Source organism: Gracilinanus agilis, chromosome 1 (genome assembly GCF_016433145.1).
Source record: "Gracilinanus agilis isolate LMUSP501 chromosome 1, AgileGrace, whole genome shotgun sequence".
Classification (NCBI taxonomy): domain Eukaryota; kingdom Metazoa; phylum Chordata; class Mammalia; order Didelphimorphia; family Didelphidae; genus Gracilinanus; species Gracilinanus agilis.
The window spans coordinates 435,405,564-435,430,503 of NC_058130.1; the positions used below are offsets into that span (position 1 = coordinate 435,405,564).

The 24,940-nt window shown below is 34.8% G+C and overlaps 1 protein-coding gene across 1 annotated transcript in view; it reads left to right on the plus strand.

Moving 5' to 3' along the window:
• The window catches only part of TENT4A (terminal nucleotidyltransferase 4A), a 94,299-nt gene extending 82,436 nt beyond the window's left edge, over positions 1-11,863 (plus strand). The window contains exons 10-14 of the mRNA XM_044681892.1: positions 1,221-1,321; positions 1,495-1,667; positions 2,308-2,466; positions 9,043-9,207; positions 11,478-11,863. Of these exons, the coding sequence (XP_044537827.1) occupies positions 1,221-1,321; positions 1,495-1,667; positions 2,308-2,466; positions 9,043-9,207; positions 11,478-11,672 (793 nt within the window). The 3' untranslated portion in view covers positions 11,673-11,863. The remainder of the gene's footprint in view (positions 1-1,220; positions 1,322-1,494; positions 1,668-2,307; positions 2,467-9,042; positions 9,208-11,477) is intronic.
• Positions 11,864-24,940: the final 13,077 nt, after the last annotated feature.

Genomic DNA, 24,940 nt, shown 5'->3' on the forward strand with positions numbered 1-24,940 from the left:
TGCCCCCCAAATACAAGAGGAGGCTATAGGGCACAGGAGCCTCCCTGTGAGCTCAGCCCATCCTGCTCCTGCCCCCTTCAGGGGTGGGTAGGGCACTGTATGCAGTCAGGGAGTGGGGCATGTTGTTGGGGGGCAGGGCATGGCACATAATGGGGAGTGGGCATGGGTACATAGTCTGGGGTGGGTGGGTGAGGCATGGCATGAGACCCCCCAAAAGGGTCACCATCTCTGTGCTAGTTTCTGAAGAATTTACATCTTCTCTTCTATGCCACCCTTCCTCACACAAAGGAGCTTCTTCCTCTCAGGCTATTTTAAGAGGAGGAAGAGGGGAAGAGAACGAGATCATGCTGGAACTTAGAATACATCTTGCAATTAAATATGTTATTTATTAGGTATAGTTGAAATTGTAATTAAAATTTTAGGTTACAATTTGAGATGAATCAATCATTGTGGGCTAGTCTTAAAACCTAACCACTAGTTATATTTCTATAATGCTTTTCCAAACCAACTTTTTATAAATACAATTTTGGAACACAACCCATCCATAAGCTTGCAACAGCCCATGTAGACTCTCATTTCTTATGTTGTACTTTACACAATCTGTTCTACTTAATATGTAAAGTGGTTTTGGATGGCTCTTAATTCATAACATTATCTGTTGACAATGTTTTTTTCGACCAAGGTTATCAGGAAGAGGCAAAATTTTGGCACTTATATGTTTGAATACATAGTATTTGACAAAGTATGGAAATCCCTGTCAAGAGAAAGTTTTATCCACATTAAATTTGAATTTTGTTATGTATAGCATTAATGTCCACACTAAATAAGAGTTTTGGGTGCTACACTATTTAGGATTTTGAGTTAATTAAACAATTTTTCTTTGCAGGGGAAATTAAGAGCAGCTAGCTCTAGGCCTGAAGAGGAGAGGGGCTAGTACGCAAATAAGGATCTTGTTGAGCACAACTTCCATAACATGATCACTTAAGAGGACTTAAGCTTATAGCAGCATCCAGTATCTGAAATGTAAACAGGATTTTTACTTAATACCAGAAATCAAAGAAATTTTATAAAATGTTAGCTTCTTTACAGTCAATTGCCTTTGATATTTAGCAAGCTGTCATGTTGATAAATGATATTATTTTAGATTAGCTGGTTAGTGGGAAGGATACAAGATAATTTTCAGAAAATTTTACAGTAATCTCCAATCTTTTTTTTTTAAGTACACTAGGTAGAATCATCAAAGTAACACAGGAAGTGATTGACTATAGAGGATGGATCAAAGAAAAATGGGGAAACAAAATTAATCTATCACCTGATCTTGGTAAGAAAGACAAATTGTTTATCATGACTTTTCTCTTTTTTGAGGATTACTGATATTTTCTCAGTTATATCTAGCAACTGAAAAACTATTAAGTTAATTTTTACAAAACTATCAATGGAAATTATACAATATTGATTATTTTTAGAAACTTTTTTCCTCTAATTTTCTAACAGATAATAGAATAAAGATAAAAGAGCAGATAACTCCATGTAGTGGGGATCAACCTCAAAGCAGAGACACAGAATCACCTTATAGCCAGCGTTTGACTTTACCTTTGTCTAACACCCAGCCTCTTTCCTCTGGCTCATCTGCTTCTTCTGTATCTTCACTTTCTGGTAGTGATATTGTAAGTATGGATGATTTTGTGATTTGTAGTCAATGTAAAACACTGGTTAATAATAATGTGACAGACAATTCCTTCTTCTGAAGATACTTCCTAACACATTGCAACAGTGTAATTAGTGGTAAATGTTAAAATTCCCCCCCAAATTGTTATTTTTACATAAGAATTTCAGTGCCAAAATTCTGTATAAATGTTTTCATTAAAAATTGTCATAAAGGCTTAAACCTGATTTGTTGCTTCGTATAGCCCTTTCTTTATGTACTTACTTTGTGGGAGATTTGATCTTATACTACTTTAAAAGAAAATCAAATAAAAATTGAATTTGGACTGAATTTATCTTTCTTAAATATTGAATTTAAAGATGCTTTTGCAATAGGGAAAGAGATATCATATAAAGAACTTTATGAGGTTATTTATATCTTGCAATATTTTTTATTCAATTGAATTCAAGTTATGAAATTATTTCATAGCAACTACATGTTACTTTGTGACTTGGGTTTAAAATTGACAAAAATATCAGGCTCGTTAGTTTTCATTAGCATAAGACCTAGTAATTTTGTCGTCGTTACTTATTTTTTGGAAAATAAGCTAATATTCTTTTTATGAAGCTGCTTTTCCTTTCTAATTTTTCTCTACAAAAAAGGATTCTGATACACCACCTTGCACAACTCCTAATGTTTACCAATTTAGTCTGCAAGCACCATCTCAGCTTATGGCCAGTTTACCTACAGCATTGCCAATGCCAAGTGGTAAACCTCAGTCAGCTCCTACTAGAACGTTAATAATGACAACCAATAACCAGGTACAATTATTTTTATATTTCTCTAACATGTTAATTTGCTATTTTCTGAATATAGGATTTTAATTGGTTTGGGATATTTTATTGGCAGAAATGGTTCCCCAAAACACTGTTTTTTTCTTTGTTTGTTTAACTTTGATGTTGGATGAGGAGTACAATGCTGTCTTAAAGTAGTGAATATACTGGGGGGGAGAGAGAGAGGAAATTGTTAGGAAACAATATGAAACCTCACCCAATCACGGACACTTCTGAATAGGAAAAAGGACCAGTGGATTTCAATGTAGCCTTTGAAAGAAAAAAGATAGTTTTAAAGCAATCTTTGTGGTATATATATATATATACACATTCTCATACCTACCCACACTTATGTAGAAATTAATCTTACCTTCACCCAAGAGCATTTTCTCCCCAATTATCTCCTTCTTTATGCCTGTCTCTCATGAAGAAATGATCCTTCTCCTTGCCTAGGCAAATCCCACTACATGAGTCTCTTGATCTTATTCCATTCTGTCTTCTGCAGATCCTTTCCTCTGACATCCCTACCCTTTTTCTAGTCTTTGATCTTTTCCTGACCATTGGCTGATTCTCTCATGTCTGTAAGAATACCCATATCTCTTCATCCTTAAAAAAAACTCTTACTTGGTCCTACTATCCCTACAGGCTATTATCTTATATAAATTCTTATCACTTAGGTTAAACTTCTTGAGAAGATCATCTTCAATTAGTACCTTACTTTCTCTCCTCTCATGTAATTCTAAATCCCTGTAATCTTGTTTTTAAGCCCCTCATTCAACTATTCTCTTCAAAGGTACCACTGATCTTTTTTTAAACTCTTATCTTCTCTTTGGATTGATATTAAGTATTGGGTCCAAGACAGAAAGGGGTAAGGGTTAGGCAATTGGGGTTAAGTGACTTGTCCAGGATCACATGACTACGAAGTGTCTGAAACCAGATTTGAAACGAGGTCCTCCCATCTCCATACCTGGCTCTCTAATCACTGAGATAACCTAGCTGCCCCACTACTGACTCCTGAATGTAATGACACCTTGGCAGTCTTGAAATATCTTGACTTCTTTGCAGCCTTTGACACTTAATCATCTTCTGGATGCACACACCTCTCTAGGTTTTCAAGACTGCTTTAACTCTAGCTTTTTGTTTACTTTCTTCTCTCTAGGATCCTGTCACAGTTCTGTCTCCTAATTCTCTTCCTACCTGCCTTATCACTATTTCTCAATCTTAATTTGACTCTTCATCAAAATCATTCCCAGTAATTATAGTTGTACTTTAAAAGCTCTTTTCTGAATCCTCTTCTTTTCTTTCTTTTTACTTTGTGGTCTCATCAGCCAACAGTTTCAGTAATCATCTTTGTGTAGGTGATTCCTGGATCCTTATATTTATGATTAATCTCTATTGAACTCTAGTTTTGCACCAGCAACTGCATTTTGACATCTCAAACTGGTTGTCTTGTGTGCATTTCAGACTCAACATGTCCAAAACAGAACTCGCTGTTTTTCCCCACAAACCCTCCTTTCTTCTGTCCTTCTCCATTATTGTGAAGGACTCCATCACCCTCTTAGTCATCCATGCTATTACAGCTAGGAAGTTCTTCACTCTTTTCTCACACTCATTCCACAGATCCAAATAATTATCCAGTCTGGTCTTATCATTTCTCCCTTCACATCATCTTATGTATATATGTCCCCTTTTCTTGCCTCACACAACTTACCACCCTAGTGAATGTCTTTGTTCTTCTCCTTGCTTCAACTGTCTCTCCATACCAATCCCTCCATTCAACTGTCAGAGTTGTTATGCTAGAACTCAGACCTAATCATGTCACTCCTCTACTCACTAAAATTGAGTGACTCTTTATTATCTTGAGAATCAACTGTAAAATGTTCAGTTTGTTAGTTAAAATGTTTCCTTGCCCCCTTCCTTTCACATACTTTACAAGCCGGTAATGCCTGCCTTCTTGCTGTTTTTTCTAACTCCCAACTCGGTGCCTTTGTCTACTGGCTTCTCTGGTTTCCTTTGAGACTCATCATATATTATTTTCTGCAGGATGCCTTTTCCTCTGAGATTATCCTAAATATCCTCTCTATATATCTTGTATGTACACAGTTGTTTGCATATCGTCACCCCCTGTAGTATGTGAATTCTTTAAGGGCAAGGACTTTATTTTTGTTTTTATATATTTTCAATGCTCAGCATGGTTTGTGGCACATTGTAAGTGCTCAATACATGTTTCCTGATTGATATCCTTTGTCTTCTTTTCATAATCCCCTTCTTAGATGTGTTCCATTTATCTTTTCCCAGTCCATATCTGTCCCATTCTATACATAATACAAATAGACAGACTTGCACATAGGTGTGTAACAGACAAGACTTTTAAGTCAAAAGAGTATGCAGCTAGCTTGTAGCAATTATTTGTGAGATTTATGTAGTTATTAAGGGAGTGTAGGAGAAAAGTGAATAACCCTCAACTACTAGTTATTAATTTAATTTATAAAACCTGAAAATAGTTGTTTGTGTACTGAAATGACAGAGGTAGTCCACCTATCTTCCTTACATTAAATGGTTTAATTTCAGTAAGTTAAAGATTGAAATTAGAAGTGGATGTTGTTCAGCTTTCAGGAACATTAAACATTTAAATCACATGCTGATAACTTTCCTCTTTTTGACTGAATTGATAGACTGTCCTGGAAATAAATCCTGCCTGTAACTTTTATTATTGTAAGACTTTGGGCAAGTCACCTAACCTCCCTGGACCTGACAGTTTCCTCATCTGTAAAATTAAGGGGTTGGACTAAATGACTTCTGAAATTCTTTCCAGTTCTAAGATTCTATAAATTCTTCTTTAATATTCATCTCCCATCCAGTGAATTATTTTATAAAAAGGGTAGTCTTATAATGAAATCCTTTCAGTACTTTGGTAATTTCCTTTATTTGGTGATGGGGGAGTTGGGAGGGAAAGGAGTCCATGTTGCACCTAGCTTAATTCCACTTAGTAAGCAATGTTTTAGTGTATATGGTACTTTACACTCCATCTTTAAATTTTTTGGTTAAAAACTTTATTTTTTTAAACTTAAAACTATACTTTCTTCCATTCCACTTACTGCAAATTATTTTTAGGCTTAATTGATATATAGGGCTTATTCCACTTCAAGTAATTGAGAAAAGAATTTCCTCTATCCCCTGTCCTACCTCATTGAGATATGATTAATAGAAAGATTTGAAAATACTTTGATTTTGTATCTGTAACTAAATTGTGCTTCAGCAGGGTATACATATGGGGGAGAAAGTTATTCCCTAAATATCCCAATTAAAGGCAAGCTAGAAGAATTTCAAAAATTTTGTAGTAATTTGAGCATAAAATATATTAGTTATTTCCCAATGCTTTTGTTCCACTGTTGGGAAATATGACAACATTTGGTTCCATGTTTTATATGACAAATATTCATTATTAATGAAAAAAAGAAAGAAAATGTTGACATGGGAGATGTATAAAATTTTTTGAGTAATTTCAAGCAATTATAATTTTATCATTTGAAGTTCAGTATTTGAATGCTGAGGAACTAAATTAAAGTATTTCCTTGCTGAAAATACTTTTTCCCTAACTTTTTCTAAAACATTCTCTGGCTTCTTTGTCCATCACACTTCGTTATATTTATTAGTATATTTTTCATATCTCCCCTTAGTAGGTTATACCTTCTTGAAGGTAATACGCATTTTTTTCCTATTCTTGGTGTCAAGAACAATAGTTTATACATTATAGACTGTTAATATTTAAGTGAAATTGAACTGATTTAGGCATTGTTATAATTAAAATTGATATAGAAGGGTATATAGTAAAATATTAAGGCTTTATTGTAATCCATGTTGATAATTAAGAAAACCATGTGCTTGCTAAGATCTAATTTGAATGGCCCGCCATACCTTCTCCTTGTCTGCTTCCTAGGAAAAAGAGCGTGTCCCAATCACGTCCCAAGTCTTATACCTCTCTCTACGTAATCACACTTCCTGCCCTCCCCTCCCCCCCGTATTACGCAAGAGGAATTATTGGAAATGTAGTTTTGAAAGAGTTCTAAATGTCCATAGGAAGTTTAGATCAGAGACCTCGAAATCAGTTCAAAGAACCTCAAGGAACCCCAAATTTCCAATATCACAGTATTACATTATAATCTGAGTTCTGACAAGAAGTGAAAACTTCCTTAAGAAATAACTTTTGAAAAGCCCACTTTTCCAAGCCTCATTTAGTGGAAAGAGTCCTCCTTTTGAAGGCCTAGATCCAGATCTGCCACATACTACCTATGTGACCTTGAACAAATTATCTGGTCTCACCAGGTTTCAGTTTTCTTATCTATAAAATTAAGGGGAAATACTGGATGACTACTAAAGTCCCTTCCAGCTCCAAAACTATGATCTTGTGATTTGTTCTCTGTGGGACCAATTCTTTTTAAATTTCATTTTCTACCCATATTTAGACTCCTTGCAAGCCCATGCAGTGTACAGAGTGTATCAGCTGTTGAAACAACTTCTCTAACAGAATTAGAATGCTGGAAGTGGACAGGATTTCAGACATTTTATCTGACTTCCTCATTCTATTGATGAAAAAACTGAGTCTCAGAAAGATGGATGCCCAGGGGCACACAGAAAAGGGCACAGCCAGAAGTTGAGCCAGAATTCTCTGCTGTTCTGCCCTTCATCTTCCTTCAAACTTCCCCCAAGATGAAATTTTAGACTTTTAATTAGATTTTGCTGCAGAGCTTTTAGGATAAGGGTCTTAGATTTAAATGTCTCTCAGAGATATCAAGGGTCCTCATGAATTACTCTAGGAGTCCCCTCAAATTGATGCCAGTTTTTTTTAACATCAGTTATATGAGTGTTATCCTATAACACACTGTCTTCTTTAACCTTACCTTGTAGACTAGAAAAATACAACTGACAAAGTAACCATGCGTGTATGATAGTATACACATTTCATATTCCAAGTTTATCACTTCTGTGCCAAGAGGAGGAATGCCTATTTCATTTTTTCTTTCACGCCAGCATTGCTCATTCAATTTCCCTTCTTTCATCTTCCTTTTTGCATTTTAAAAATTGTTGTAGTCACTTTATATATTGTTCACAGTTCTGCTTTCTTCCCTTTTTATCACATCATACATATTCTCATATTTCTCCCAACTCATTTTTTATTTGTAAGATACTATTATTATGTATTATTTCATATCCTATATTCTAATGTTCTATATTATTTTCATATATCACAATTTGTTCAGCCATTTTCCAGTTGATAGGCACCCACTTTGTTTCTTTTCTTTTCTTTTTTGCTGCCAGAGTACTGCTATTCATATTTTGGTATGTATGGGACCTTTCTGTCATTGACCTTGTGGTCAGGAGCCTCTCACAACTCCATGAAGGGACACCCCAGTTAATAAATATATTCAGGGAAGAGTGTACACATGAAGGGATCCTTGCTTTGTTTCTTCTCCTTAGAGCAGTGCTGCTCCAATTTTGTTTGGTCATCTAACCCCACTGACTTAATTAAGAGTTTGTTTTTTTCTCTGTTTTTGGCAGTTAAACTTGCCTTGATCTTAATATACAACTGTTAAACTGTTCAAAGACTGAGGAAGAGTTATTGAATGAAACTATAGGAGAAAATAATTAAAATATTAAAACAAACTGAAAATGTGTGTTGAAAAACAATAAGGCAAAAAAGTGTCATTGCTAGACAAATCAAGTTTTGAGGTCACTGATTGTGATAAGGAATATATTATTGCATAATGGCACTACATACTTAAAGTAGGAAATTTTATCTTGAAAAGAGTAAGAAAGTGTAAGTTTAGGTCACTTTGGATTAGTGGTATTAAACTCAAGTTGAAATGGATCCCTGTGTTTTTATTTATTTTGTTAAACATTTCCCTATTACATTTTGAATTTTGCTGGCTGCTTAAGGCTTGTCCACAGCTGAACCTCAAGTCGGACAGTTTTACTTTAGACTTCTCTCTTAAAACTGAATAATAATTAGTAGTATTCTAATGTGAAATAAAGTGTTTCTTGATTTTGAGCCAAATTTAAATTTTTGCAGAATTGTCTTACTTTATGAATTGGTCCTCTTTATTGCATTTCAATAATAATAATTTTAGAATTTACAAGTATGTAACATTCTATACATTCATATAGTGCTTTAGGATTTATAAAGTACTTTATGTTGTATTTGATTCTTATATTGCACTTTGAGACAGGTGCTATTATTATCCCCATTTTACAGATGAGGAAACTGACTTAGGATAAGTGAGTTGCCTAGGGACACAATGCTAGTAAGTCTGAAGTGGTATTCAAACCCAGGTCTTCCTGCTACTTGCCTATATAGTGAGTCTAATTCTAAATAAAATCTATTGTTTTAGTCTTTTAATAAATTAAATTAACTGCTCTAATGTACCTTTATTCAGAAACTATCTGCAAGAATTTCACTTTTGTACTTTTAGTACACAAATTTCATTTGATTTAGGATTAGAAATTTAATTATGTTTAAACTATTCTGCTATTCATTGAATGTTTATTACTATTTCTTTTTCATAGACTAGGTTTACTATACCTCCACCTACCTTAGGCGTGCCCCCGCTTCCTTGCAGACAAGTTGGTATTGAAGGGACACCATCCTTGAAAACTGTTCATCACATGTCCTCTCCTGCTGTTCCTTCTACATCTCCCAACCCACTCTCAAGTCCCCATTTGTATCATAAGGTATGCTTTTACAGTTTATACAAAATTGTACTAATATGCTATTTGAATTCAGAGTTTTAACCATTCTACTCTATTAAATTGAAAAAACAGGTGTTAAAAATATTTTACTTACTACTAGCAAGATACTTCATTTGGTCTGTCTTTACAATTTTAAGACAAACCCACAATTTTCTAAACATTGTATAATGCTAACATTTTAACCAAAACCTGTGCTTGACAAGAAGGGCATCTAGGTGGAACAGTAGCTAGAGCCCTGAGCTTGGGGTCAGGAAGACTTTATCTGCTTGATTTCAAATCTGGTTTCAGACACTTACTAGCTTTGTGATTCTAGGCAGTTACTTTAGCCATGTTTGTCTTCATTCCTCATCTGTAAAATGAGCTGGAGAAGGAAATGGCAAAACATTTTTGCCAAGAAAACCCAAAATGGAGTCACAAAGAATCAGATATGGCTGAAATGATTGAGCCATGATTCTTGATAAGTAGGGCAAAGGAAATTCTGTTCAACCTTAAGATATATTATTTGCCCCAATTTACATGTTTCTTGTCTCCTAATGGTCCCAGTTTTTCTATTCTTGTATGTATTGATAGAATTTTAAATTGCTAAGCTATTAAAGTAAAAAGAATTTTTACTCAATAAATAGCTATTAAAAATTTGGTGTCATGATAAATGCTTCTTCATTTGTCAAGGTCCCAGAGAAAATGAATACATTACTTTTAATAATATAAAAACAACTAGTAGAGTTGGCCTCTGCTTCATAAACTGCATTCTTGAATTTTCCCTACTTAGCAAATTCCTTTAGTTTTCTGTTTTTGCAAATATCCTGAGGATTCTTCTTTTTTATCAATTTGCAACTCCCTTAAATATATGTAGCAGGGGTCGGCAACGTATGGCTCTTGAGCCATATCTGGCTCTTTTGAGGGCCAGATATGGCTCTTTCTGCCGGAGCCATAAAGTCAATTTTTTTTCAGGCACTGTTACAGGAGCGCACTGTGAGCACTATACGGCTCTCATGAAATTACATTTTAAAAAATGTGGCCTTTATGGCTCTCACAGCCAAAAAAGGTTGCCAACCCCTGATATGTAGTCTAAGTAGTAAACTGTCATAAAGAAAACAGATAAGTTAAACATAGAATAAATGTTTATGTATGTATGTATGCATATGTGTAAACACATATGTATATGTACATATACATGTTTGGGGAAATAAGTTTGAGCAACTGTTTCTGAAATATTCATGGTAATAATACAGTATGCCAAGTGGGCCCTGAAGATATTTGACTTCACGCCAGTGACTTTTTTCCCCCCTAAAAGTATAGGGACTTTATAATCCCAGGACTGCTATATTATGTGATATGTTTATTAGCAGCAACAATGAATTATTCTTTTTGCTTATTCCGTCCTTGTTTTCTATGTAGCTTCTTTATTCTTGGAATCTAAACTCAGTGAAGGGACAGAAATGGTAAAGTTTTTTGACTAAGCCCATCAGTTCCTTTTTTAATCCTCTAAGAATGAAAATATTTCTTCTTGGATGAAACTTTTACATGATGATACTTAAACTTCAACAAGAATGAATGTTTAGTAATCACTAATGTATTGAATGCCTACCACACTAACAGAAAATTAGAACTATCTCAGATGAAATTCAGAACTTGTAAAAAATAAAGAATAGTCTTCCAAAGATGTTAAATGATTGTCATTTTGACTTCCTTTTCTTATCTTTTCCCCAATTTGTTACTCATTCTGTCATTCTTTCTAGTTGTTAACTTGACTTTACTCTTGTTTTGCATTTGACCTATTCCTGAAGAAGTTTCTTTTGTGATACTGGATATTTTGTGGTATCTTTATGATATTGAAAATCTATAGAGTGAGAGTTTAAAATTTTAAAATCTCTGAAATTAGTTCTTAGTGCAGGGTTTGACAGACTGATATAAACCCAAGTATAAATCATTATCTTATTCTTACGGTCTTTCTATAAGGAAATGACTATTGATTCAGAAGTTTATGATTGGTGTCTGTTTTTCTATGGGCTTTGGGACTGATAGATTGATGTTTGTGAACTCAGAGATATGTAGGTATTTAATAGTTATATAATATTTAAATTGTTCCCTAGTTTTAGAATCTGTTGTGTGCTGCATTTGCCAATTTACTTTTTTCTAAATAATATATAGCTTTTTCTCCTATGATGGAGAAAACTTCTGATCTTGTGATTATGCTTATAGTTGCTGTCTTGGCCTAGCTATGTCATTGAAAATTCTCTATTTTTTTTTAGCAGCACAATGGCATGAAATTTTCCATGAAAGGAACTCATAATCATAACCAAGGCAATGGTTACAATCCTGTTGGCAGCAGTGGCATGCGGCAGCCTGTGGGCAACAGAGGACACCACCAATATAACCGTACTGGCTGGAGGAGGAAAAAACACACACACACAAGAGACAGTTTGCCTATTAGTCTCAGCAGATAATGCCTCATTCAGAATTATCTATCCCTAATTTTACAAACTGAAGCTAAGTGACATTGGACACTAAACTGGGGAACTGAGACCAGCATTCAGCACATCAGCGTACGGGTATTGTGAATATCTGCAGCTGATTATTTTGCATGTTTCTTTGTGTGGTGGTCAAATCCATCTTAAAGAAAAAGTAGTTGTGCTCATCTGTGAAGCCTTATTAAATGTGGAAGTTGTTTTCTGCCTTCCCAGGGTTATTCATTCAGTGCCGAAGCAGCTCTTGATAAAGAACTGCAAGGACATTAAATGCTTTGGCATTTTTGCTGTAGCTGCATTTGTTCCTTTGCAGTTTGGGTTTCTTATTTTTATTTCTGTCAAAGAAGCAGAGGAGATTTAAACCCCTGATGTTTTTTCCTCCAGCAGACACAGTTGGGAGTTTATAACAGTTTTACTGCCCTCATGTTTTGTTTCAAATTTCAGAACTTTTTTGCTCTGTAAATATTGAAAACCTATAATTTGTGCAATAACTCAGAATTTTTTAATTTAATTTCATATTTTCACATAAGTTATATTTAATGGAAGAGGGAATTTTTTTTTAAATCCTATATCCTTTCCCAAGTTGCATTTTCTAAGTTGGGTTTATAGTTTTGGCAGGTTGAATGTCATTAGAAACACCACACGAGGGGTTTTTGTTTTTGTTTTTTTAGCCTTTTTTTGTTTTTGTTTTTGTTTTTCCTTTGGTAAAATGTGAGGCTTCTTGATTCATAATGAATGGGCAGAGTTGGCTTACCATTTTATGAAGGAATTAAGCTCCAAACTGTTTTGACCCTGCTCATTAGCTCATTAGTCTGGCCTCTGTTAGTTGTCTTGCTCTGACCAGTGAGTTTTAATTGTTGTTTTTTTTTTTTTTTTCTTTTTTTTAACTAGACAACAAATCCAGCAATTAAAGTGCCAGAAGTATAACTTTCTAGGGGTGAGAAAAGGGTTGTCACAAAATAAAATCCCAAAAAAAATTTAAAAAAATTTGTGAATTTTGAAATGCTTCAGTCAGTTTTAGTAATGAAACAGAACCTGTATAATGATTTGAGGATCTGCTGAACATCATTACTGAAAAAGGTTTGCCCAGTTTTAGGAATGTGGAGAAAGGAATTATGTTGATTCCATTATGGAATCTGTATAGCAGTATGCATTCGTTCTGTTAAGAGCAAATATATGAAAAGTACTTCATCTGCTCAGTGCACTCTAGGAAGTATCTTTTAATGTATTGCAAGAGAGCACAGCCCAGGGTTGCACATGGTCTGAGTGGCTGGCACTTAATTTACAGATGCATACAGGTATACTATGCAAGTGTATTATTCCATGACAACCACTGTCTTTGTTACCTTTTTTTGAACAAGAATATATACATCCTGCCTAACCCTGAGTTTTAGAAGCACCACAGTTGTCCTGGGAGTTGGTTGCATCTCAAATGCTATCTGACTTCCCGTTTTTAAAATGAGGGGTTTTAGCCCTGCTAAACACTAGAGGTGGGTTGTTTTTTGAAGTCCACTAGTGGAGAATGTTGAGAGGAAAACATTACCATGACATCTAAATGATGTAGAGAAGTGGGAAGTTTTAGAATTGATATCTGAATGTTAAACTAGGCATCTAGCATGATAAAGCTTTAAAATGTCTGTGGTATGCCTTTTGAAGCAGGACGAGCCCACATTGTCATTGGAATCTATAAACTGCAACTGCAGATTTTTTAGAAGGAGGGCATTCCAGAATAGAGTAGCACATTTTTTCTGCAGTTCTTGATGATTGAAACTTATCAAAAATATTTAAAAATATTTAAATTGTGAACCTATTCATAAACAGATATTTATAAAGTCTGATACATAGGCCTATACTACTAATCTTTACACATTAGCAATATTGAGTATAAACCTACATTAAGGAAACCACTACACGGACTTTAGTTGGTATCTTATGTAGTGTGCATTTTAAAGCTAGATTCATAGAACACAGGTATCATGTTCCATTTCAGTCATGGTGAACCAAATGAATTGGCCTGGCTACCACTGTGGTTATGTGCTACAGGTTTAAAAAAAGATATCATGTTTAGATTTTTTTTTGTGTGGACAACAATGTGGAAGCTAAAATTGACATATTTTTATGTAAAGTTTTTCTATTCTTTGATTTTTAATAAACTTTGGAAACCACTGATGTGTTTGTCTCTGTGAATATATATCTTCCCTAGTTAAATTGCTTGTTTTTATAGTTTGAACTGCCTAAAAAGAGATTATAAAAGTCATAACTTAATATAATCTTTCTCTGTCTTCTCATAGCTCACTTAACTCTTTCACAGGTTAACAGTTCTTTTAATTTCAAGGTTCTTAATTTTAGTAGCATTGTAGGCAGTTTTTTCCAGACCTCAGCTCTTGATGAGTTATGATAATTTTTTGGAACAGTGCAGATTGCATTTCAGATTTCAAATCTTTTCTAGAAGTACAAAAATCTTAAAAATTGGTTGATATAATTTCATTTTAAAATCTAATTTTGTTCTTTTTTACTTTTTTTTAAAGAATATTTTCCATGGTTACATGATTCATGTTTTCTCTCTCACCTCTTCCCTACCCCCTTTCGGAGCTGACAAGCAATTCCACTTGGTTATACATGTATTATTACTCAAAACCCATTTCCATTGTTTTGTTTTTAATGTGAATGTTGTCTTAAAATATTTCACACATTGTAATTCAAGGAAGAATATATATTTAGAGAAAACAATTATCACTGATGTCTCACTCATTGACTCCTCCATGGCATAGAGGGGACCCTGAATTCTGGAAGGCTATGCCAATAGAAGACAAGTTCCTGCATTTCTTACTTATGTGGAAAGACTCCAAGTGCAGAACTAACAACAGACTTCTGTTTTCTGTTACCTGGATCTAGTATAATTCATAGAATGTTCATCACCAGAAAGTTGGCCACCAAGTAGCCTTTTTTTTTTTTTTTTTTGAGGGGAAGGCATGCTGGAGTATTTTTTTTCTTTTTAGTATTTACCATATTAAATATTGCTTTTTAAAATATTTTAAAAGTAGGATCCCAATCTACAGTTTAAAAAAAAGGCAAAGGGAAGAAGAGCAAAGTTGTTGCTGGAGTGGGTTGAGGGGAAAGGGATGGTTGAGAAAAAGAATTTTCCTATCTGAACAAATCACAGATCTTCTCAAGTATTGTAGTATAAGTAAAATTTTAAGTACGAAATTTTAAAGGTGAGTTTTAAACATAGCACTTCTTCAAACGGAGAAACTTGACAAAATGACAATAAATTCAAGTTTGATTTTCTTCCTTACTTTTCTTTCCCTCCTTCCCTCCTTCCTTCATTTTTTCCTCTTTTCCTTTCTCTCCCCTTTCTTTCTCTCCCTCTCAAAATGAGCATCTAGACAAGAGAAAAGAATAAATACTTGTTCTAGATCATTCTGGCAAAATCCAGATTTAAATTTTTACTGATATTATTGCTTTCCTTTCTAAGCTAGATACATAAACTTGTCTGTTGATAAAAGTAGTAATTATATAAATTAACAGCATTAAAGTAGCAACACTAAAAAGAGACATTTCTGCCACTTTCATTTTTTCTCCCATTTTCCCTAGAGTTGATAAGTTGGGAGAGAGAAGTATCCAAAGTATCTTTTTAAGCTTAGGAAAAAACAGCAGTTTGTGAATTAAAGAAGTATAGCTAATGCTGCTACTCAGTGTTCATTTATTACAAGATTTAGGAACTTAAAAGTTATGAAAACATGAGCTTATAACTAGAACAGTTTCCCCAAAAAGATTCATTATCTCCTCAGGGGAAAAATGTTTTCCCCTTTGTTTAAAATGGATCAAATTTTCAAAGAAACATTGAACATGGCATTAGCAGCTGGGTAGACTGGCAAAGATCTCCTAGAGAAGGTGAGGTTTTTTTTTAAACTAAGAGTCAAAAGGTATAGGGACAAACACTCTAGGCATGAGCACAACCAATGTAAAGATGCTGAGATGGGAAATGACATCTTGTGCAATTAGTGGTAGGTCAGTGCTATCTCAAATACAGAGAGCAGAGAAACTGTGCTCTACACATGAAATATGATTAGAAAGGTAAAAAGGAGCTAAATTATATTAAGAACTATAAATGCCAGAGTTTTTTTTCTATTTCTTTGTGCAGGTGATATACATTGGAGCTTCTTGAGGGGCCTAAGGGTGGAGTGTAACATAATCAGACCTATGCTTTAGAAAAATCACCTTTGTAGCTAAATAAATGGAGAGAAGAGGCAGGATGATGAGTTAGACCATTACAAAAGTCCAGGTGAGAGATGATGAAGACTTGAACTAAGGGTGTAGTTCAAAGTGGAGAGATGGTGATACAGTTTTAAGCTATGGTTTTTGGTATTCCTTGCCTAGGAGATATAAAGGCAGTAGATTTGGATATGTGAGGTGTGTGAGTAAGGAGAGACAGCAAAGTTGTGAGCCAAGGTGATTGGAAGGATAGTAGTGCCTAATAAGTTTGAAAGGAAGAATGGGTTTTTTTCCTCCAAATTACAGGTAGATAAAATTTTTAATAGTTGTTCTCTGACATTTTGTGATTGATGTTCCCTTCCTTCCTCTTTTTGCCCCTTTCCAAGGCACAAGATAATATATCAGTCATATATATGCTTTTATGCAATATCAATTTTCATGTTTATCATGTTGTGAAAGAAGCCACATATTGCTTATACAAGGAAAACAACTCATTAAGGAAATAAAGTGAAAAATGCTATGCTTCAATCTGCATTCAGACTCCATCAATTCCTTCTATGACAGTGTTTAGCCCTTTCAGTCACGAGACTGTATTTATCTTGGATCCTTGCATTGCCAATACCAGTTGATCATTGAAAACGAATCTTTTTACTATGTACGTTCTCCTAGTTTTGTCCACCTCACTTTGAATTTCTTCAGGTTTGTTTTTAAAATGTTTTTTAATGATTATCTTGTTCCTCATTTCTTATGGCATAATAGTATTACATTACAATCACATACCACAACTTGTTTAGCCATTTCCCAATTGATGGATATCCTTTCAGTTTCCAGTTCTTTGCCACCAAAAAAAAAAGCTGCTATGAATAATTTTTGTAAAAGTAGGTTCTTTCTCCCTACCTTTGATCTTTTTGGAATACAGACTTGTTGGTATTGGATGGATCAAAGGATGGTTTTATGGTCCTTTGGGCATGGTTCCAAATTGCTCTTCAGAATGACTGGATCAGTCCACAGCTCCACCAAGAGTGTATTATGGTCCCGATTTTTTTACTTCCCCTCCAACATTTATCATTTTCTCTTTTTGTTATGTTAGCCAGACTGATAGGTGTGAGGTAGTACCTCAGAGTTATTTTAATTGTATTTCTCTGATAGCTATTTGTAACATTTTTGTATTACTAAAGATAGTTTTATTTTCTTCATCTGAGGACTTCCTGTTCATATCCTTTGACTGTCAGTTGCGACGAATGACTTGAATTCTTACAAATTTGCCTTAGTTTTCTTTTTCAAAAATGAGGCCCTTCTCAGAGACAATTGCTATGCATTTTTTTCTTAGTTTGTTGTTTCCCTTCTTATCTTGATTGTGTTGGTTTTGTTTGTGCAAAGCCTTTATAATTTAAAGTAGTTAGTATTTTATATCTTGTAATGTTCTCTATTCTTGTTTAGCCATAAATTCTTCCCTTATCTATAGATCTGACAGGTAAACTATTTTGCCATTCCCTAATCTGTTTATGGTAAGGAGGGAATAGTTCTATTTTGGTTGTGTTGAGTTGGAAATGCCTACAGGTTATCCAATTCAATTTGTCCAAGAGACAGAGGATATTTGTTTTTAGCTCAGTAGAGATCATTAGGATAACTATATCAAAAGAACCCATAGTTTTTAATAAAATAACCAAGTGGATGGCATAGAGCAAAAAACAATTAGCAGATTCAAGATATAAAACCAAGACAATGCTTTCTATTCCCTCAGTAGTTTTATTGGTACCATAGTATTAGTCTCGCCTACTGATCAAAGTTTTAATGGAACATTTATAGAATGTTATCATGAAGTTTTCGAGACCATAGACTCATGACTTTTTTGTAAAGCTGTAAGTTTGTTTTCAGACTACTTAGGTTGGTGTAACAATAATTCCCAAGGCAAATCAGAGAATTAGCCGTTTGAAGAGATGTCCGGGTTTCTAGCCTGGTTATAGTGGTCAGAACATTGGGAGCTCTGACTTCTGGTCAGACTACTGCCATTCATTGTGTTAGTCATAGCACTTGAGTGAGAAATTTAAACTTGCTGGAATTCAATTTGCTCATTTGTAAAATGAGACAGGGACAAGTCATAACATCCCTTCAGTTCTAATACAGCCAGCCTATTTATGCTCTATTTCAAACTGGCCTTTGGCAAATGTATTTTTATAAATTGTCTTAGAGCCTCAATCCAATTGGGCCCCTAATAAAAGAATTCTGGTCCAGGCAAGTAATTTATATTAAATAAGTTGTAAAATAAATATACTATTGTTGCACTAAATGAAGGAGGAGATACATTTAATGAGATTTAATAAATTTATACAAAAGAAGAGTTAAAAGTTATGTTAGTAGTTAAAAAAGCTGTGACTTTAAGTATAATGCTTAAGTCTTTACTTGTTTGCCTTTGAAAAGTCAAGTGGTAGAAAAATTATAAGCAAAACCAAGAATTCAGCACTAATTACAAAACATTTCAATGTTTGGAAGAGTTCAAAGAGAGCACTCCTTGACTAAATTCTTTTCAGTTAAACTTAAACTGCTCTAACTTTGCTACTTAATCTGATTGTTGTTAACTTATCAATCAATCCTTTCTTGGAATTTTTTTTCTTTGTTATTAGCATCATTTCACTTCTTTGACATCATAATTTATTTTACTTCTTCAAGGTCACTTAAACACATCTTGTTATTTTTAGGCAGTTTCAGCTGGGCCTTGTGCAGTTCACTTTAAATGCCTAGATAATGAGATATATCTAGAGCCATTGAAAATTGAAGAGTCAAAGTACCTTATTAGGTTTTATATTGTTTTTGAATCTTAGTGTCTGACTCTTTGTGACCCCATTTGGAGTTGTCTTGGCAAAGTTCTGCAGCTCATTTTATAGATGAGGAAACTGGAGCAAACAAGGCTGAGTGACTTGCCCAGGGTCACACTGCTAGTAAGTGTCTGGGGTCAGATTTGAGTTCATGAAGACGAGTCATCCTGACGTCAGGCCTACCACTTTATCCACTGAGCCACTTAGATGTCCAGTAATTAGGTTAGATTAGTAAATTTTATAGGTCATTGTGTTGAGTTGAAGGGAGCATGAATAAGGGCTCAGTTTCCCATCATTAATGAAAGTATTGCAGTGTGTTCTACAAATGAGGTTTTTTTTTTTTAAACAGGTTGTATGGTTACAAATGTACATGAAGGAAAAACAAATGGTAAAACAATATTAAAAAATAAAAGAAAGAAGACGGTACTAGATTGAAGGACTAATATTATAATTTAATTAGGTAAAATGTTTTAGTAAGAATTTTGTGCTAAGATATATAGGTGGAGAAGAGCAGGAAAGAAAGATCCTTGCAACCATTCCCAAGAAAATTTTAATAAGAAAATTCAGTTTTAATACCCCCTGTAGATGGCATTAGTAAAAATCTAAAAGGCAAAAGCAGTTCTAAGCAGAAGGAGTTGTAATAAAGAGATATGGGATTAAGTGGGAGAACTGAGCCAAGAACCCAGATGGCCTAGCTGAGAAAATAGGAGATGAGATGGTCAAACAGAAACTCTTGTAATAAAGATAAAGCAAAGCCATATGAAGGTTCAAAGAAGATGGTGAAGGAAGAGTTAAAGGGCTCATCAGAAGTGGTTTATGGTATCAAAGAGATGAAAGAAGAGGTTACGATAGTCTAATCTGGAAATATTTTCCCTAGGAATTTGATGTAGAACTGGAATGTTGAAGAGTGATTATTATTTTCAGTTGTTTCAATCATGCACAACTACATAATCCCTTTTGGGATTTTCTTGGCAAAGATACTAGAATGGCTTGCCATTTCCTTCTCCAGTTTATCTTATTTATTTTTTTAAATCCATACCTTCTGTTTTAGAATTGATATTGATTCTAAGACAGAAGAGCAGCCAGGGCTAGCCAATGGAGGCTAAGTGACTTGCTCAGGGTCACGTAGCTAGGAAGTGTCAAGTGGCCAGATTTGAACCCAGGAAGATGAGTGCTATTACTGTGTACAATGTTTTCCTGATTCTGCTTATTTTCCTTCTGCATCAGTTCCTGTGGGTCCTTCCAGCTTCTGAAATTATCCTGCTCATTTTTTCTTATAGCACAACAGTATTTCATCACCATCACATTCCATAATGTGTTAGCCATTCTCCATTTGATAGACATCCCCTTAATTTCCAATTTTTGCCCTCCACATGAAGGGCTGTTATTAACATTTTTGTACAAATACACTCTTCCACTTGGGGGATCGCTTCGGGATATAGAACCAGAAGTGGCATTGTTAGATCAAAGAGTATGTATAGTTTTATAGCTCTTTGGGCGTAGTTCCAAATTGCCCTCCAGAATGGTTAGATCAGTTCACAACTCCACCAACAATTTATTAGCATTCCAATTTTGCTACATCCTTTCTGACATAATTTTCCTTTATTGTCATATTGGCCAATCTGACAGGTGTGAAGTGGTACCTCAGAGTTGTCTTATTTTGCATTTCTCTAAACAAGAAGGGTTAGAACTTTTTCATAAGATTATTGATAGTTTTGATTTCTTCATCTGTAAACTGCTTGTTCATATCCTCCAACCAGTTGTCAATAGAGGAATGACATGTTTTTTATAAATTTGACGCAATTCCCTCTGTACTTGAGAAATGAGGCTTTTATCAGAGAAATTTACTATAAAGTGTTTTTTTTAATAGTTTGTTGTTTCCCTTCTAGTCTTGGCTACATTGGTTATAGTTGTACAAAACCTTTTAAGTTTAATATAAGAATAATTCATTTACATCTTGTATTGCCCTTAATATCTTTTTTGGTCATAAATTCTTCTCTTCTCCAAGAAATTCTTCTCCTTTGACAGGTAAATTATTCCATGCTCCCCTAATTTCCTTATGGTATTACCCTTTATGTCTAAATTCCATTTTGACCTTATCTTGATACTGAGTTTGAGATATTGGTCTATATAGTTTCTACCAAACAGTTTTCCAGTTTTCCCAGCAGTTTTTGTCAAATAATGAGTTCTCCCAAAAGCTGGGGTTTATAAAACACTAGATTGCTAAGGTCATTTACCCCTGTGTATTGTGAGTTCAATCTATTCCACCGATACACCATTGTATTTCTTAGCAAGTACCACACTTTTTTGATGATTACTGATTTATAGTACAGTTTGGTACTACTGCCTTCCTTCACATTTTTTTTTCATTAATTCTCTTCTTATTCTTGACCTTTTGTTCTTCCAGGTGAATTTTGTTTTTATTTTTTTTTTTAGTTATATGAAATAGTTTTTTGATTGTTTCATATGGCACTGAATAAGTAAATTAATTTAGGTGTAAGATTGTCATTTTTATTATATTAACTCAGCCTACCCTTGAACAATTAATATTTTTCCACTTGTTTAGAACTGGCTTTATTTGTGTGATTAGTGTTTTGTAATTCTGTTCATATATTTCTTGTGTTTGTCCAGGCAAATATATTCCCAGGTATTTGTTATTATCTAGAGCAGTGATGGGCAAACTACAGCCTTTGGGCCAGATGCAGGGGGCCCCCTGAAATGTTCTATCTGGCTGAGTGACATTATTCCTAATCTGACAAATATAATGAGTAGGATACAATATAATGAAACTTCAAAAGAGTTGCCTTAGAAACGGACTGACAGATGAGCATTTCCTTTCCTTTGGCCCCCTCTTTAAAAAGTTTGCCCATCACTGATTTAGAGGTATTGAAAATAGGATTTCTCTTTCTATCTCTTGCTGCTGGATTTCATTAGTAATATATAGAAATGCTGATGATTTATGTGGGTTTATTTTGTATTCTACAACTTTGCTAAATTTGAACCCAAGATTTTCTGACTCCAGTTCTAGTTCTCTGCACCATATTCTGTGCAATTGTATTTAAACATTTGAGCCATGAGTTATTTTGTTAGCTCTGTTCTGAAACTGTGTCTCTTTCAAGTCTCTGAGTTTCTCTATTATTTGTCCCAACATCATAGTATTCTCTGTGGTATCTAGCTTAACTGATATTCATAGGCAGTTTTCTGCCTCATTCTTTTCAATTTGAAATCCTTTTGATTAGATTTGCAAGATTCCAGGAAATATATCTTTACTTCACTTTACTAGGTACATTCCATTCTTGGGACATATCCTATTATTCCTGTATTTTAAGTGATGGACTATAAAACTGAAACATTTTCAGATACCAGATTTGTAACCAAATCTCCCCTTTTTTTTCCTGAAAGCTTTCCCTTCTTTCATGGCCAACAATGATAGAAACACACTTGAGCTCCTAAGGTCTTTGGTTTTATAATCAAGATGAATCTTAGTTATACTTTCTAAATCCTTTCTGGTTGTGCCATTTATGCATATATGAATGGAAAGTAAATAGTAGCCCTTATGCTGGATAAGCCTTGGGTGGTTCTATATCCCTTCCTGGACATGGGACAGAATGGGATGAAAGCAGATGTCTCTGTTGTTATTTTGAGGTAGACACAGTGTTTCCCTTCTTCCTCTGACCTTCACTGGGTGATCTCTCACCTGATGACACCTGTCTAACTACATCAACATCATTCCTTGGAAGACACGCAACAGCTGTCTCTTTGGATTGTCCAGCTGCATCCTCTTTGAGGATAGCTTCATATCTCTTACAGGCAGTTCTTGCTTGCTGAAAGTGAACCTTTTTATGTTGGGGAGCTCTAAGTAGCACCACCCCCTCCGGGCTTTATGTCCCTGAAGTCCTAGTGGCTTCAGTGCCTACAAGCAGAGGACCTGTGGCTTAGGAATGCACCTCTGTCTTACTGCTACCCCTATTGCAGCCTGCTTGGAGCTGGAGCCAGCCAGGTGGGGACCCTGCTACCCATCTAGAGGGGAGTCAAATTCGCATAATGCAAATATACAGGAAATGAGAACTGCCTTTATTTAGTTTCAGGTGCTCAGTGGTCATTATTTCCTCTAATTTCTTGTCACAGGTCAGTATTTCCCTCCGCCTCTTCATATTTTTGTTTTTACATGGAAACATTGAATCTTTTCTCACTTTTTAAAAAATGGTATATGTTGTCCTTGATAACTCAGTGCAGAGGAATAATCCTGATGCTCCATTACATTACCTTCAAGGAGGAAGACTACAAAAGTGATTATGGTAAGAAAATAAAATTGAAGGGTCATTAGAAGAATTGTAAGATATATACAAACAACAGGGTTAGACAACTGACAAATGTGTGAAGTAAGGAAGACTGGAAGGTTATTTTTATATTTTGAACATTCAGTAACTATCAGAACTAAGGAAGTTAAGAAGAAGAAAAGATTTTCATTGAAATAGAATAATTTTTGCTATGTTAGATTTGGGGACCAATGATATCTGAGGTAGGATAATCCATTTTGGAATAAGAATCTGTGTCAGAGAGATTTGGAGTGTCTATTCTTAGATTTAGGAATTATTCTTACAGAAGCCTTATTAGCAAATGAAAGAAGAAATGGAAAAAGTAGAGAAGAGAATTGAGCAGGTAACTTTTCAGGATATAAATATTAAGGTGTTGGAAAGTGAAATGAGAGCTGAGAAAGGAGAGCAGGAGCAGTTAACAAGGTAGAAAGCAAACTAGGAAATGTGATGGCCTATAAGACAAAAGAAGAGAAATTATCAAAGTTTTGTCCTCAGTGTCAAACACTGGAAGGAGGTCAATGGGGATAAGGGTCTGAACAAAGGACATTAAATTTGGAGATAAGATCATTAATAATATTAATGAAAACAATTTAATAGAGTTGTTGCTAGCGAAGCTAGATTTGGAGGAGCTAGAGAGGGTTTTGAAGTGGAGACATCAGTTAGAGAAGTTATTGATTACTTTCCAGAAGTTTGTCAGGTTTTAAAAGTGTGTGTGTGTGTGTGTGTGTGTGTAAAGGAAGAAAGGTAGATTGATGAGGAGACAGTAGAGAAGAGAGAAAGTAAAGATGAACTGAGAGACAGAGAAAGACTGATAAATCAAAGGTCCTGAAGAAGCAGGAGGGAATGAGACTTAGGTTTATTTTCTCTGCTCAGTTTGGTTCTATTTAGCTTCCAGAAAGATTCACTTTGCAGGGATGTGTGTCATATAATAATAATAATAATAATAATAATAATAATAATAATAACTGGCACTTATATAGGGCCTTAAAATTTGTAAAGCTCTTTACAAATGTCATTTCCTTTGATTTTTTTTTTTAAATCAATCCTGGGAGGTAAGTGCTATTGTTATCTTCATTTTGTAGATAAGGAAATTGAGGCAGACAAAGGTTAAGTGAGTTGCCCAGGGCCATTCAGTATTGCCTGAGACCAGATTTGAACTCAGATCTTCTCAACTTCCTGTCTAGTGTCTCATCCAATGATACGCTTACCTGCCTAACAGCTTTCATCCTATTTACTTTGCCTGGGACAAGTGGCAAACTAAAAAGCAGGAAGAGGAGTGGGATATGAAGGAGAGTAGAGTAGATCTTCTCCCTTTCATTGCAAATTTTTAGGACCCAATTTGACTCTTTAAGATGAAAAATTGCCTTAATTTAGAGGAATTTTTATTTTCCCATCTCTCGAACTGACATTTAGCTTTTAGTCATTGGCCAAATTTCTCAGAAGCAATTTATGGCAAATCCAATTCAACAAGCATTATCCAAACAAGTGCTTTAAGACTTGTCATCTTGAAAGCCATTGTACTTCTGTATGGATAAGCAGCACTTCCTGGATTGTTGTTATTTATTGATAAAATCACCTTAAAAAGTCATGAATCTTTCCCTGGATCCTGCGTCACCTTGAGGTGGCGAGTGAAGTGATTCCTTCCTTGGTTCTTCAGTGAGGAGACTCTCTCTGCTTATTGGTGCTTCAGTGGAACACTCCTCAACTAGGTTCTGTTGAGATTCTTGGAGTCTTAACTTCATGTGCACTGAAGGTTCTTGAGGGATTCTTCAGCTTCTCCTGGCTCTTCAGATTTCGGCTTCCTAATTAGGACTTTGGACAGTGAGATTCACTTTCAGATTTGCATTTGTGGTCTAGAGACATTAGGATTAAACTTAGGGTATTTTGTAACTAGGCA